The sequence below is a fragment of the Phragmites australis genome, chromosome 14 (assembly GCF_958298935.1).
Source record: "Phragmites australis chromosome 14, lpPhrAust1.1, whole genome shotgun sequence".
NCBI lineage: Eukaryota > Viridiplantae > Streptophyta > Magnoliopsida > Poales > Poaceae > Phragmites > Phragmites australis.
The window spans coordinates 18,525,365-18,540,080 of record NC_084934.1 but is presented as its reverse complement, the minus strand read 5'-3'; the positions used below and the strand labels follow the sequence as shown (position 1 = coordinate 18,540,080).

The 14,716-nt window shown below is 42.8% G+C and overlaps 1 protein-coding gene across 4 annotated transcripts; it reads left to right on the top strand.

The window, feature by feature from the left end:
• Window positions 1-168: 168 nt before the first annotated feature.
• Window positions 169-13,138, top strand: LOC133890773 (COP9 signalosome complex subunit 7-like). 4 transcript variants are annotated; one of them, XM_062331314.1, is made up of 9 exons: window positions 169-556; window positions 717-792; window positions 9,912-10,000; window positions 10,488-10,577; window positions 10,840-10,884; window positions 10,986-11,056; window positions 11,737-11,869; window positions 12,238-12,343; window positions 12,690-13,138. In XM_062331314.1, the coding sequence occupies exons 1-8, from the start codon at window positions 389-391 to the stop codon at window positions 12,307-12,309; spliced, it is 744 nt and encodes a 247-aa protein (XP_062187298.1). In that variant the 5' UTR covers window positions 169-388; the 3' UTR covers window positions 12,310-12,343; window positions 12,690-13,138. The 4 variants fall into 4 exon arrangements, with proteins under 4 accessions (XP_062187298.1, XP_062187295.1, XP_062187297.1 ...); XM_062331311.1 differs by having other exon boundaries at window positions 171-556; window positions 12,252-12,343; XM_062331313.1 differs by having other exon boundaries at window positions 177-556; window positions 12,235-12,343.
• The last annotated feature ends 1,578 nt before the right edge of the window (window positions 13,139-14,716 follow it).

The window sequence follows — 14,716 nt, the reverse complement described above, 5'->3', positions numbered from 1 at the left end:
CACACTGATAACATATTACATAATAGACAATTTATTCAGTGACAAATCGAAAATGTTCCATATCAATTGGGGGCAGCGCATGCACTTTCTGTAACTCTCCTGCCGCTTCTTCACCACGGCGCACCCGCAAGCGACCGTACCTCTTGGCCCAAGCCGAGACTCCGGGTACGCGGCCACCTGCAACCACCGCGCAACCCCGCAACGTCGCTCAGCCGAATCGTCCCCTCCCCCCCCCCCCCCACCCCTAATCCGGACCCACAAAGCCGCACGAGACGAGAACATCAAGGACGCGCGGAAGCGGAAGCGAAACCCCAACCCCAGGAAGAGCCAGAGGGAGAGCGCGCGGATCCTCCAAACCCTAACCCTCCACCTCCGCTCGTCGCCGGCGATGGCGATGGATGCGGAGCGGCGGCAGGCGGAGCTGATCGGGCAGTTCTCGGCGCAGGCGGCCGCGCTGTCCTCGGCGCCGCAGCTGGCCGCGCTGGTGCTCGAGGCCACCTCCCATCCAGCCCTCTTCGCCTTCTCCGAGCTCCTCACCCTCCCGGCCCTCTCCAAGGTACGCGCCGCCGCCGGCTTCTCTCACTCTCTGCTAGTCCCCGCGCGCCCGCCGCCGGGCTAGGGTTAGGGGTTTTGTCCCCCCCACCCCCTGATTGGGTGTTTTCCGGCTCGATCTGACGTGGTGTGTGTGTGGTTGTTTCGTTTGTTTGTTGGTGCAGCTCGCCGGCACGCAGTACGCGTCGTCCCTGGACGTGCTCCGGCTCTTCGCCTACGGCACCTTGAAGGATTACAAGAGTAAGATTACGACCTGCCTTTGCAATTCGTACATTGCGTTGCCCTGTGGGTTGGTTGCTGTGCGTCTCTGTGTATGTCCGCTTGCTCTGTTCGTTCGCCGCGGTGCATTGTGTAACACCCGTTGCCGCCGCCGAGGTCGCCGGGATGTGAGCTAGATAGGATTCTCAGACATGGAAGAAACTTGAGGAGGAAGAAGAAGAATTTGGGAATGGGAGAAATCTATTTTCATTTCATTTCTATCTTAGAGTTCACCGATACATGGCCGAGTTATAAACCCCACAGCCCAGGCACTGCCCTCTGCCCCACACAACTCACCCACTCAATAAACGACAACACTTCAATTCAAATCAATTCGTCCGCCACGTGCTCAACTAACTGCAAACGACACTCCCCCTCCCCTCCCCCCCCCCCCCCCCCCCGCTTGAAGTGTTGCTTGCCCCCAAGCAATGGTGTGAGGAAAACGCTGCTGAACCACATAGAGATCCTCCCAAGTAGCATATGCCGCTGGTAATGTTGTCCACTTGATCAACACATGCTGAACAGCAGCATTCCCTTTCTTCACTAACCTGCGATCCAGAACTTCCTCAGGTGCAACCTCCTTTGCATCCAATTCGGCCACCTGAGGTAAGACAGAATAAACTGGAGAGTAATCCAGTGTAAAAGGTTTCAGTTGGGACACATGAAACACCGGATGCACTGCAGCCCCATCTGGCAAGTCCAGCTGATATGCTGCCTAACCAATCTTCTGCAAGACTTCATAAGGACCGAAGTACATATAAGCTAATTTCGGAGAAGGCCTATGCACAACTGAAGACTGAGCATATTGTCAGTAAAACTTGTGCCCCCACTTGAAAGGCACGGTCAGAACAATTGCGATCAGCTTGTAACTTCATTCTGTTTTGAGCTGCAGTAAGATGTTCCTTTAAGGCTTGTTGATGAGCTTCTCTTTCCTTAATGAAATCAGCCACTGATGGTTGTTCTGCAGAAGGCAAATCAGGCATAGCTCCCAAATTTGGATCATGTCCATATAAAGCCTTAAATGGAGAACACCCCAGTGACGAATGAAAGGTAGAATTGTACCAAAACTCAGCTAAGGGTTATGTTACACAGATACGGATACGTGTATCGGTATCGGACCGATACCGATACGCGGATACGTCTTTTTTCCAGAAAACCCGATACGCGGATACGTTTCAATAATATTTTATTAAAAATAAGTAGCTGCATTTGGGTCATCACCCTTAAGGAGTTACTTCCAGCCGACCTACAACCCTTCCCTTCTTCTCTTATTGACCGAATAACACATAAGAACATATAAGAAACACAATCTCACGAATAGCAAATTGGAAAGTTCAGTAGATAGTAGCTCACACAATAAAACATAGAAGTTCAACATAGCAGATAGCAGGTTCTACTTAAGTTCTATTACATAACATAATAGCTAGGATAGTAGCTTGCAAGTTCATCCAACTAGGCTTGTTCAGGATTTGCTTCAGATTCATTTTCCCAAATATCAGCCTTCGCATCTCCAAAAGACACGGCTTGCAATTCAGGCTCATCAAGGGAAAGGTTAGCCACTTCAAGAATTCCTAAACCACTTAGAGATTCAAAAGAATCTCCTCCCACATCCCACATCCTTGATTCCCCTTTCTTGTAATCATCAGTCCTTCTTGAGAGATGTCTCAAATTTGAGTGCACATAGACCAAATCTTCAGCACGCTCTGGAGTTAGGGCATTTCTTTTGACACTGTGAATGAAGCTATATGTACTCCAATTTCTCTCACAGCATGAAGATGAGGCTGGTTGGCTAACCAATTTGATGGCCAAATTGATCAATAAAGGAACAGACTGCCCATGATTTGTCCACCAAGTCATGGGAGAAACAAACCATCTATCATGGAGGGAGTCAGGATCATTGAATTCTTCAGAACAACTAGAGAACCTTGCGTATTCTTCTTTCACTTGAGACAATTATGTTGGTATGCGGAAGTACTTCTTGAAGCATGTCATCCTCATTTTTGATACCTCTTTGTCCTTGTGCGGAGGTACACGGCCAACACCTCCATGTAACCACTGTTGGCTATAATATCTACAATATAAACATAGGCAAGTGAATTAGCAATCGAGCTATAAACATAAGCAAGATAGCAACTGTTGATTATTACCTTGGGTTGAGTGAACGAGCCATACAATGAAGTGGATTATTGCCTTTTGTCCACCTATCAACTAATATCTTATGAATAACCAAGTACAAGTCTGACTCCATATCTGGTTGCTTTCCTTCCCATTGATATATCTCTTTCTTCACTTTCTCAATCATAGAATCCCACATCTCATAAATCAAGTGAAGACATGGTGTGTTAGTGTCTGCCACACGTATCATCTCATAGATAGGAGTAGTAATCTTAAGTATATACTCCACATTCCTCCACCAAACCTCACTCAATACCTTGTCATGGACTAGAGCTGCTGTTTGAGCATCATCTTTGTAAATGTCCCATGCCTCACTAATTACCATTTGCTTAAGAGGCATTTTTACCTCCACCATCCGTTTCAACATACACACAACTGATGCAAACCGTGTTTCAGCAATAGCTAGTAGCTTCAAATGGCTAAACTCATTGAACATAGAAAGCCGCATGCCATGGTTCATTATAAAATTCTTGATGATTTGGGCTTCACTTCTAATAACATGTATAAATTCAAGTTGTTTCCTAACAAATTCCTCCTCTTCATTCTTTGGGAGTTTCGGCTCACAAATACTTTTCAAAGTAAGATTGAGAGTATGCACAACACATGGTGTCCAGAATATATTCTCATATTCAGCTTCTATAAGGAGACCCGCATCTTTGCAATTTGCAGCATTGTCTGTGATGATTTGTACCACATTTTGACGACCCACTTCTTCAATAACAGACTTCAGCTTCTCAGCAATGTATTCTTTTGTCTTCACTTGCCCTTCACAATTATCAGCCCTCAAGAACATAAGTGCCTTCTCAGAAACAGCAACAAAGTTGATGAGTTGTTGCCTCTGCGGATCTGACCATCCATCAGCGCAAATTGTCACTCCCTTCTCCTGCCATGTGCTCTTTGAACTCTGCAATAGCATCTCAATGTGACCTCTTTCTTGCTTCAGAAGCGAAGTTCTAAGCTTGTTGTACCCAAGCATTTTATAACCCGCCAAGTTGCGGTTACAAGCAAAGGAAATTGCTTGTTGAAACTATGGATTTCTTGCAAAATTGAAAGATATCCCTGTAAATCAATTTAAAAATAGAATTAGCACAACTGCACAAGAAAACTTAAAATTGCAACTTTATAATGATTAGTGTAATGCAATGAAAATGAATACCTCAAGAATAGAATGATCTAGCAATTAGAGTATCCAAGTGCTTGCGGTGCTCCATTGCCCAAGATTTCTCCAATGCACTTGCAGGTCCCCTCTTGTTCGTGCTGCCACCATATGAAGAACCCGTAGTAGGCAAAGACACAGTTCTCTGTCTTGACCTTTCTACTAATTCTTTGCACCTTTGAACATCTCTCCTCATTTGGCTAAGCAAATCTATTGACACCTTCGGACAAATACCCACTCCCTTTCCCTTCTTTTGCAGCAAGTGAGCTTCAACTCGAGTGTAGCTACTGAATCCTTCATATGGACAATACTTGCACTTCCATCTAGTACTGCCCCCCCTGCTCTAGGTCTCTCTAAAATGTGGACATGATCCCACAATGGAGCTCTAATATCTGTCGATGTTGCAGAGGCACCACCAACAGCATCACTACTTGAACCTTCGGTCGCCATCACGGTGATAACACTGAAACAGACAGCCACTGAGCCATAGCATGTCGGCAGCGACAAGCCGGCAACTACTGCTAAGTGCTAAGCGCCTAAGGCAATCGGGAGGGGGAAAAGGGGAGGGGGAGAAGGAGGAGAATTCTCCAGTGGAGCTTCAACCGTGCGCCTACGCCCGTGTGCACGCCACGGCTGCTCCCGCGCTGCTGCGCCCACCGTGGCAAGGTCGTCCGCCGCAGCTACGTCTGTGCGTGCGTCGGCAGCCGCGCCTGTGCGTGGAGGAGGCGGAGCAGCTGCTAAGCGCCCGAGCGTGGAGGATCCGCCACTGCTGAAGCTGCTCCCGTGCGTCGGCCAGGTTAGGTTAGGCCTTCATTTGGGCTGGGCCGTATCCGCAACAGCACCAATACGTACCGGCCCATGTATTCGTATTTTCTACAATTATTTTCGAGCGGATACTCCATGGATACGTATCGGCCACATATCGGCCGCATATCCGTATCCGATACGGTATCCGGTGCGGATACGGGACCGGACTGCAGTATCCGTGTTTCCGAGGCTAAGGGTAGGCACGATCTCCATTATTTAGGAGAATCACTCACAGCACACCTGAGATACATCTCCAAACATTGATTTACTCGTTCCGTTTGACCATCCGTTTACGGATGGTAAGCTGTGCTTGTCAACAACTTTGTGTCCAACAGCCGAAACAGTTCACGCCAAAACGAACTAACAAAGACTTTATCTCGATCAGATACTATAGTCTTAGGTACTCCATGCGACTTAACCACATGATCCAAAAAGAGTTTGGCAATCTGAGAGGCAGTGTAAGGATGTTTGACTGGTATAAAGTGAGCATATTTGGAGAATCGATCCACCACACCAAGATTACCTCACACTCTTCAGATTTAGGCAATCCCACCACAAAATCCATTGCAATGTCCTGCCAAGCTCCAGCAGGTATAGGAAGGGGCTGCAAAAGTCCAACAGGGTGGTGGATATGCTCATGTTTGGACTGTTGACATACCAAACACTGCTTGATAAAACTCTCTACTTCTTGCTTCAATCCTTTCCACCAAAACATCTTCTTCACTCTATGATAAGTTGCCTTAACACCTGAGTGGCCTCCAATGGCACTAGAGTGCAGTGCAGCAATCAACTTGGTTTTTAGTGCATAATTGTTTCCAATCCAAATTTGATTGTGATGCCTAATAATATCTTGATTAAGAGAATAGCCATTTGCATCAGGGCTAGAGACAGCCAACTGAGCCAACAAAGATTGTGCTTGTGGATCTGTAACATAGGAGTTAACTACCTCCTGTAGCCACACATGAGTAACTCCAGAAATAGCTTGCAAAGTCAACAAGTGACCCACTCTAGACAATGCATCTGCAGCACTATTCTCAGTCCCTTTTTTGTAGATGATCTTGAATTGGAGCCCCATGAGTCTGGTCATAGCTTTTCTTTGCAGATCAGATTGAAGTTTTTGGTCATCCAAATAGCATAAACTTCTGTGATCAGTCTTGATAAGGAATTCGTGCCTCCGCAAATAGGATCTCCAACGGTCTACAGCCATGATGAGAGCCAAAAATTCCTTTTCATATATAGACAAGTGTTTATGTAAGGCTCCCAAAGCTTTGCTCATAAATGCTATTGGTTTGCCCTTTTGCATAAGGACTTCTCCAACCCCAGAATCACATGCATCAGTTTCAATTGTAAACTGCTCACTGAAATTGGGTAAAGATAGTACAGGAGTACTCGTCATGGACTGTTTCAACTGAGCAAAAGCCTTATCAGCTTCTTCATTCCATTGGAATTCTTTCCTTTTCAACAGATTGGTTAAAGGTTTGGCCATAATACCATAATTCTTCACAAACTTCCTATAATTCAGTGATATTATTAGGTTGTGGCTATTTGATCATTGCTTCAATCTTGCTAGGATCAGCGTAAACACCATCAGCTGAAATGATGTGGCCTAAATAGATTAACTGCTGCTAGGCAAAAGAACATTTGGAGGGCTTAAGATAAAACTGATGTTCCCTCAACCTTTGCAACACCTGTTTGAGATGATCCAAATGGTCTTCTTTGGTATGGCTGAAGATTAAGATATCATCAATAAAAACCAGTGCAAACTTCCTTAAGAAAGAACCCAGCACTTCATTCATAACACATTGAAATGTAGCTGGAGCGTTTGTGAGTCCAAATGGCATAACTCTGAACTGATAATGCCCATGATGTGTTTTAAACGCGGTTTTGGACTCATCTTCAGGTTGCATTCTCACTTGGTGATATCCAGCCTTCATGTCCAAGCTTGTAAACCATTGTGCTCCACTCAACTCATCCAACTCTTGGCAGTGAGAGAGTTCAATTTTCAGTAATCCACGCAAAATCGCCAAGAACCATCCTTTTTTTGCACTAGTAACACCGGAGAGGCAAAAGGACTGGTGCTTGGAATGATGAGACCAGTCTCCAACTAATGTTTCACCTGCCTCTCTATCTCATCTTTATGAAATGGAGAATATCGATATGGTTTGGAATTCACAGGGACAGCACAGGAATCAATGGAATAGAGTGATCATAACATCTAGCAGGTGGTAAGGTGGTTGGGTCCCCAAAAACATCCTGAAATTCAGACAATACAGACTGCACTTGTTCAGAAATTTGAGTGTCAGCTGGTTGGTCTGAAAGCTGCAGGATTGCCAATGCCCAGACCTCATTCCCATGATACCATTTGATTGCTTGTTCAGCAGGAATTTCAGTGATATGTGCAGTAGGAACCCCTGTTCCTTGCAATTGAATTTGTTCCCTTTTGTGACAGAACTGGAGAGTCTGCTGCTCCCAATGACATAGCATGAGACTATGAAGTTTGAGCCAATCAAAACTCAATATGGCCTAACTGAGGTGCCAGGCGGTCACACACCAATGTCTCTCCATTAACTACTTTCACTGACACTGGCCGGACAGCTATTGTTGGTAGGCCACGTTTAGTCACCAATGCATAATTCAGAAAACTATGTGAACTGCCACTATCCACCAGAATAAGCATCACGCGATTCTTGACCATTGCTCTTATACGCATTTGATCCTTATCCACTGTTCCAGATATTGCATTTAAGGACAAGTGATAGGAACCAGTGCACTGGTTGTCCTCCAGTTCCTCCAGTTCCAACTGCTGAAGCACTGTGTCAGATAATGGCATTGCCATATCTTCCAAAGCTAAAGCATTGAGTTATGCTTGAGGCTTCTTAGTGCAAGTTTGGGCATGTGCAGAATCAAACTTGTCACCACAATAATAGCACAATCCATTTGCTCTTCTATATCCCTCAATTGCCTTTCCTTCCAGAGACCATTCCCCACTGGAACTCCTTTGGATTCTTCCTTGCCTTGATGAACAGATCCTTTAGAGACAGAACTGTGAGAGGAGAACTTGAATTTCCCTCGAGTCAACACCTGCTACTGAACTCTAGCCAACAAAGAAGCTCTATCAACAGTGTCAGGGCTCTGAGATTGCACAGCCCCTCTTAACTCTTATTTGAGCCCTTTAACAAACTGAGTCACAAAGAAGAGTTCATCATATCCTGAATTGCGCATGGATACTTGGTACCTAATATCTTCAAATGCATCAGTATACTCCTCAACCGATCCAGATTGTTTCAATTCCAACAAAGCCCCAAGTGCTGTTCTATAATCCTGAGCACCAAATTTTTCCTCAACTGCTGCAGTAAATTGCTCCCAAGTACCCAAACCATATTGCAGTTTATAGACTTGCAGCCACTTAGCCGTATTCCCCTTCATATGCAGAGAAGCAGCCGTCGCCCACATGTCGGTGCTAATGTGATACAGGTGAAAATAATCCAAACATTTATCCTCCCAAATACGTGGATGAGCACCATCAAACTTAGGATATGATAATTTGGGCAATGAATTGTGTGGAACATGCATAGTGCCGTCCCCATTCCTAGACAGACCAACAGTTGAACAGGTGATGTGGGGCACACCTGAATATGTTGGGGAAGGAACCTGGGTGGCTTGCGGTCCTGGTCGTGCAAGCAACGGATCCCCCTTTGTGTTGCTGAGGCGAGGAGGACTGGGGTCATGGTGATCAGAAGGATCCACCAACTGATAAGTGTCATCTTTGTGATCGCATGGGACATCGCCTCGACTTGATTTGCCAGAGCCAGTTGATCACGAGTGGATTGATCGACCGCCTTGGATGTGATCTCCAATTGAGTACGCATCTGCTGTTGAGGGTCCTCAATTGTGCCCACCTTAGCGAACAACAACTCCAAACTCTCCAGAATGTGATCCCATCACTCATCTGTCCGCTTCAATGCCGCCTTCATCATCTCCAGCACGAACACTGTTTGGGGAGAAGGCTTCGGTGGCGCCGTGATTATTCCGCCTCAAACTCGACGAACCGGAGTGGACTTATGGGATGTCAAATTCGTCGCGATCGTGATCGGACGAACCCAATCTCAACCACCACCTAGGATTTACCCCTTGAGCCGAAGGATTTCTCGGAACTCACAACGAAGCACACGCCGAGGATCACTGAATATGATACCACTTGTAACACCTGTTGCCGCCGCCGAGGTTACCGGGACGTGAGCTAGATAGGATTCTCAGACATGGAAGAAACTTGAGGAGGAAGAAGAAGAATTCGGGAATGGGAGAAATCTATTTTCATTTCATTTCTATCTTAGAGTTCACCGAGTACATGGCTGGGTTATAAACCCTATAGCCCAGACACTGCCCTCCGGGCCCCACACACACAACTCACCCACTCAATAAACGACAACATTTCAATTCAAATCAATTCGTCCACCACGCGCTCAACTCACTGCAAACTCCCACGCTAGTTCATCGTCTGCCTGACACATTGTTTGATCTTCTCCGTGTTTGGGTAATACACTATGGAGTATGAACTCGGAAATTTGTTTGGAAACTTGATTTTATGGTAAACTAGATGAGAACACATCACATCGCCACGCTGAAAACAGAGATTGAGCTGTTGAGATGATTTTTGTCTTTTTACCAGCCAATATCACCATGATTCATGAATGCGCATGTAGCTGTTCATAGGCGAAGTTATTAAGGACATGGCCTTGTTTGTGCTTATGGGTTTATATCCTACCTTACTACTTTTGTGATTGCTAGAAGTTTTGGCTTGTTTTATCTACTTTTGCTGCCAGCATGGGGAACGATCTCTATTTTATGTCCACTGTTTACTTTGGGGTTACTTCCAAGTTGTTTTTGGTACTACTGTCTAATGGATACTTATGCAAGATATGTACATTTTTGGTTCGCTAATGTATCTGTTGTGGAAGTGTAGGTAATTCTGGCTCCCTTCCTGCGTTGTTGCCTGATCAAGTCCGGAAGCTGAAGCAACTCAGTGTGCTAACTCTTGCTGAGTCAACCAAGGTGCGAATTCTGACCAAACCTACCTTATATTTAGAGCAATCGTCTATAGCATCTCCTACTGTGGGCACAAAAGTGATGCTTTATGGCCATCAACTTGTAACCATGTAAATGATAGTTACAGTTCTGCACTGCTAGATCATGGGGGCATGTTTGTTGTCTAGTTTCTTAAATCTCCTCGTTTCTAATTAGCAAATAGTTCTGTGGGACTGGGAACCAAATCTGAAGGGTATAACTGGTGTTTTTTCTTTGACCAATGGATAACCAATGACTGAAGAAACTTCTTGCCTTCTATTATGTGTCCCAAATCTAGTCTTATGAGATGCATGGACCCATATTTTTTCGCACTTGTTTATTATGCTTAACTACACATTGGAAGGAATCAAGGAACATTCTTGTGGCATTATCTTTTACCTTCTGCTCCAGGCTATGTTTTTCTGTATAGATTCTGACATACTTCCTTTTTTTCTTCCCTTAATATTTCCTTCAGGTACTACCGTATGATCAACTCATGCAAGAGTTGGATGTTTCCAACGTAAGAGAACTCGAAGATTTCCTCATCAATGAGTGCATGTACTCAGTGAGTCCTTACATCCTCTTTCAAATTAGGCATCTAAAATCCCTGCAGATTCCCATTTAAAGCTTCCCAGTGAAAAGCCCGTAACTGCCCAATTTGAAAATTTATCATTTATCACTCATCTGATCTTCAATCCATTTGGGGGAATTTCTGGTGGAATTTTTTCTTCTTTGTGGTGGTGATATTTAGTCTTTAAGATCACCTGCTAATTTCTTATTTAGTGTTTCTGGCATCAAAATTGGTAATATTTTACATGTTTAATTAGGGTATTGTTAGAGGCAAATTGGATCAGCTGCGAAGGTGCTTTGAGGTAAGATACTTGCAACCTGTATCTGCAGATATCATTCTTGAACATTGTCTTTTATCTGTCTAGTTATTGCTTTGTTTTTATTTTATTTTCATGCATGTCAGGTACAATTTGCAGCTGGAAGGGATCTTACACCTGATCAACTGACCAACATGATAGATACCTTGTCTGACTGGTGTGTATATTTATTTAAGAAAAGTTTCCTGCAAGTTTTCTTATGTTTGTTCCAGGAACTGCAAATGCTTATTTTTATATTTCTCCATTTAATTTTAGTCCTCATGTATAACCTTCTGAAGTCATATTGCAGTTCGTTTATTATGGGAATCACAACTAGATTGTTTTCTGCTATGTTTATTTTTCTCTTGATTCTTTGCTCGTTTTCTTGCAAGCTACTGTTGTGGTGAACCTATATTAGTTTTAGAATATTACTTCTTGCAGTAGGATGATGTGCTGATATTGTATGCACAATGTTTTTTTACAAGTCGCTGTCTGTTTGAGTAACAAACTAAAAGTCAAGATATTATGCTTTCTGTGATTCATAAGTTTTCTTTCATACTGTATAGAGGCCCATTATTTCTCCGGTTTGTACGTAGCTTATGATCTTATTCATATGCAAGTACTTTTGTTAAATTGGTCAGAGATGAATCACCTCTGTTTTCTCACTGAGACGATATGATAATGATATATACATCCTTCACTGTTGATGCTTTGGTTTTGACACATCACTAGCAATCAATCTATATGTTCATGGCTTCTAATTTGTTAGTTCATAACATGTGTACATCCATAAGGTGACACTCAAGGGAATTAAGGTTTCTTGTCACAAATTCTAATGAAAATGTGCATGTTGCACAGGCTGGAAACATCGGATAGCTTGTTGCATCAAATTCAGGAGAAAATCAAGTGGGCTGACACAATGAGTGAGGTGAACAAGAAGCACCAGAAAGAATTTGAAGACAGAGTGGAAGAAGCCAAAAAATCAATCAAGGTGAGCTGGATTAAATCGAAGTATCAATTATTCACTGTTTCTTGTTAAATAAATTGAATAAAAAAGGAATGGATTTGCATCTTCTAATGATGAACATCATTCTTTGTTATCCTCATTTTCCTACCTGAATGACCTCAGTTCTGATTATTATTATTATTTCTTGAATGTTCATATACTGGCAACTACTTCATTAAATAGTGGATGGATTCACATCTTCTAATGATGAACATCATTCTTTGTTATCCTCATTTTCCTACTTCCTTTTACCTGAATGCCCTCAGTTCTGATTTCTTGGATGCTCATATACTGGCAACTATTTTATTAAATAGTGGAATTGCCGAACCATGTTTCTTACTTGATGGCAGAAGTTGAACAATTTAAGCAGGCAGACATCGACTTACGGGGGCATGACGACTTTCTCTCTGAATCTGGAGGAATAATGGATTTTGAAGAGGACCGCATCCGACCAAAAAGGTAATAGATTATATGCCATCTGAGCCTGCTGCACAGTTATGTATTGTCCTGCTAATTTATCTAGCATTTTTATGTCAGTTTGGAGAGATGTTTTCTTTTAAAAAATGTAAGGCACGCCAATAAACTAGCCGTCAGTCATGGACAACTAATCAACTTAGTGAAAGCCGATGTTGTGGTAAATAGAACTGTAGTATTTGAAAACCGGATAAGCTGTGAAACTTGCCTGCAAATGTTTACTTCAACATGATCTACACTGAGTTGTGTTATCGATGCTATTCTCCATCCATTCATAAAATTCTCTTCTATCGTCAAAACTAGAGTAATTTGATACAATATGGTATTGCAGGAGGCGACAACCAATGGCGTAGTTTCAATGAAGTCTTTACCCATCTCTCCCCGCATGTGAAGTACTGATGCCTTTCTTGAGACATTTTGACGCCAGAGTTGAGTAAAACATTCTTCAGTTATGGTGCCTCCTTTAAAGCTAGTCTGTTATTATTGCCTTCTGGAGAAACTGCTTGTCTTTTTGGTAGAGATGTACAAGGAGGTCCCTCTTACCGCTGCATTTATTTAGTAGTGAATTACAAATGGTTGAATTAGGGTCTGTTCGATTCAGTTGAAGATTATAAAAAGCAGTTTGTAGATTGTAAAAGCTGGTGGAATACTGATTGCTGTATTATTACAATTTGGGGGCTAAATTGTAATAATGCAACTTTTACAATCTAGCTGGTTGTTTTAGCTTGCAGATTATGACCATAATTCAACTTTTGCAATCCAACTATTTGTTTGGGCTTATAGATTGTTACTATAATTTAGTTTTTATAATCCGAAACAAACAGGGTGGTAGCGCTGTAGAGATTATGGCTCGGTATTTTGGTGAGTTGGGTTATCGTGCAGTTCCATTTGGTTCTGTTATGCTCGCGATGAGGCGCTCGCACTCATCGAATTTGGGTCCATGGCCCAAGACACATTAGGTGCTAGTAAAATGTTTCACCTTTCATGTAGTTTATGGGCATGTTTGGAAAGGTGGTTTCTATATCTTAAAAATTCATAGGCTTGCCTTCTCAGCTGTAATGCGAATGGTGTGATGGCGTTTTATCACCGTTGTGTACATTTGCTAGAAGTGAAGCGATCAGACTGCCCATTGCAACCACACTGCGAATTTAGAAGATATCATAGCCGCTAGGTTTTTGGTTAGTTTCAAATGAAGGTGGGAAATCGTTTTTTTTTAAAAATTACATTCCCCTCTTCTCTTCTTCCCCTTAGTTTCTCATCTTGTTCTCAATTCAGTAAAACATTCAGACTAAGCTTAGCCGCTCCAGCCTAACTTGCAGTCCTTCAGCAACACGATTTGACTAGAGTTAGGGCCTTAAATTCGTACCAGGAGCTGCACAACTAGAATGAAAATTCAATCCAAAAGTGCTTAATACCTTGACCAACACAATCAATAAAATGATCTAAAGATGCGAGCAGGACATTTCGGGCAGGACATTTCACACAAATGTCAGATACAAAACTGAAAGTTCAGTTAAACAGCGCTAAAACAGCAGGAAAGATACTGTTTTACAAGTGGAGTTTACTGAAGAATGACAAAAAAAAAAAAAAGAAGCCAAGGCTATCTCTAGGGTAAATACATGATTGATTCGTGGCTTGCTGATTCGCTGTTAAAAAGAGGTTACCACAGCTGCTCCAGGTAAAGGTCGCCATCATTTCCGCTGCAAAAGATAACAGATTCGGATAAATGACAATTGTAAAACGAGAGAAAGCACAATAATTTGAAAAACAAGTTGAAAATAAGGACAAATTAATGGCTAAGTTATTTTGAAATGAATTTCAGGTATATACATTCTCTTGACAACATTTCTAATTTCTTATTCACAAGAAAAAAAAAACAAATCTCTATTATGCTACAAACGTTGAATCTTCACTTGTTCTAAAAAAACAATACCAGGTCCCACAGCTACACAGCACTACAAGAATTGCATCAGAAACAGCAACAGTGGAAGATAAAGAAAGGAAATGCAAATTTGGAAGCAGTGGCAGTAACAGATCCACTCAGGTGGACATGCAGAGTAGTGTGTTCAGACAGAGATAGATCCAACTTCTGGTCTAATTATAGGTTATCAGTTATAGCATGATTCAACTTGCACTAGTCAATAGTCGTGGACTCATGGATGTACTCTTGCTGCCTAGGAGCGTCTGCAAAAAGAGGAATATATACCCTTCATCTGAATTCAGGAAAATATCATCCTGCAACCATGCTGTACAGAGTGCGCTAAACTAAACCATCAAATGACATGTTATTCGGTTGAACAGTGAGAATCTGGATGAAAAATAACAATTATGGCTCACACCATATACACTGTACTGCAT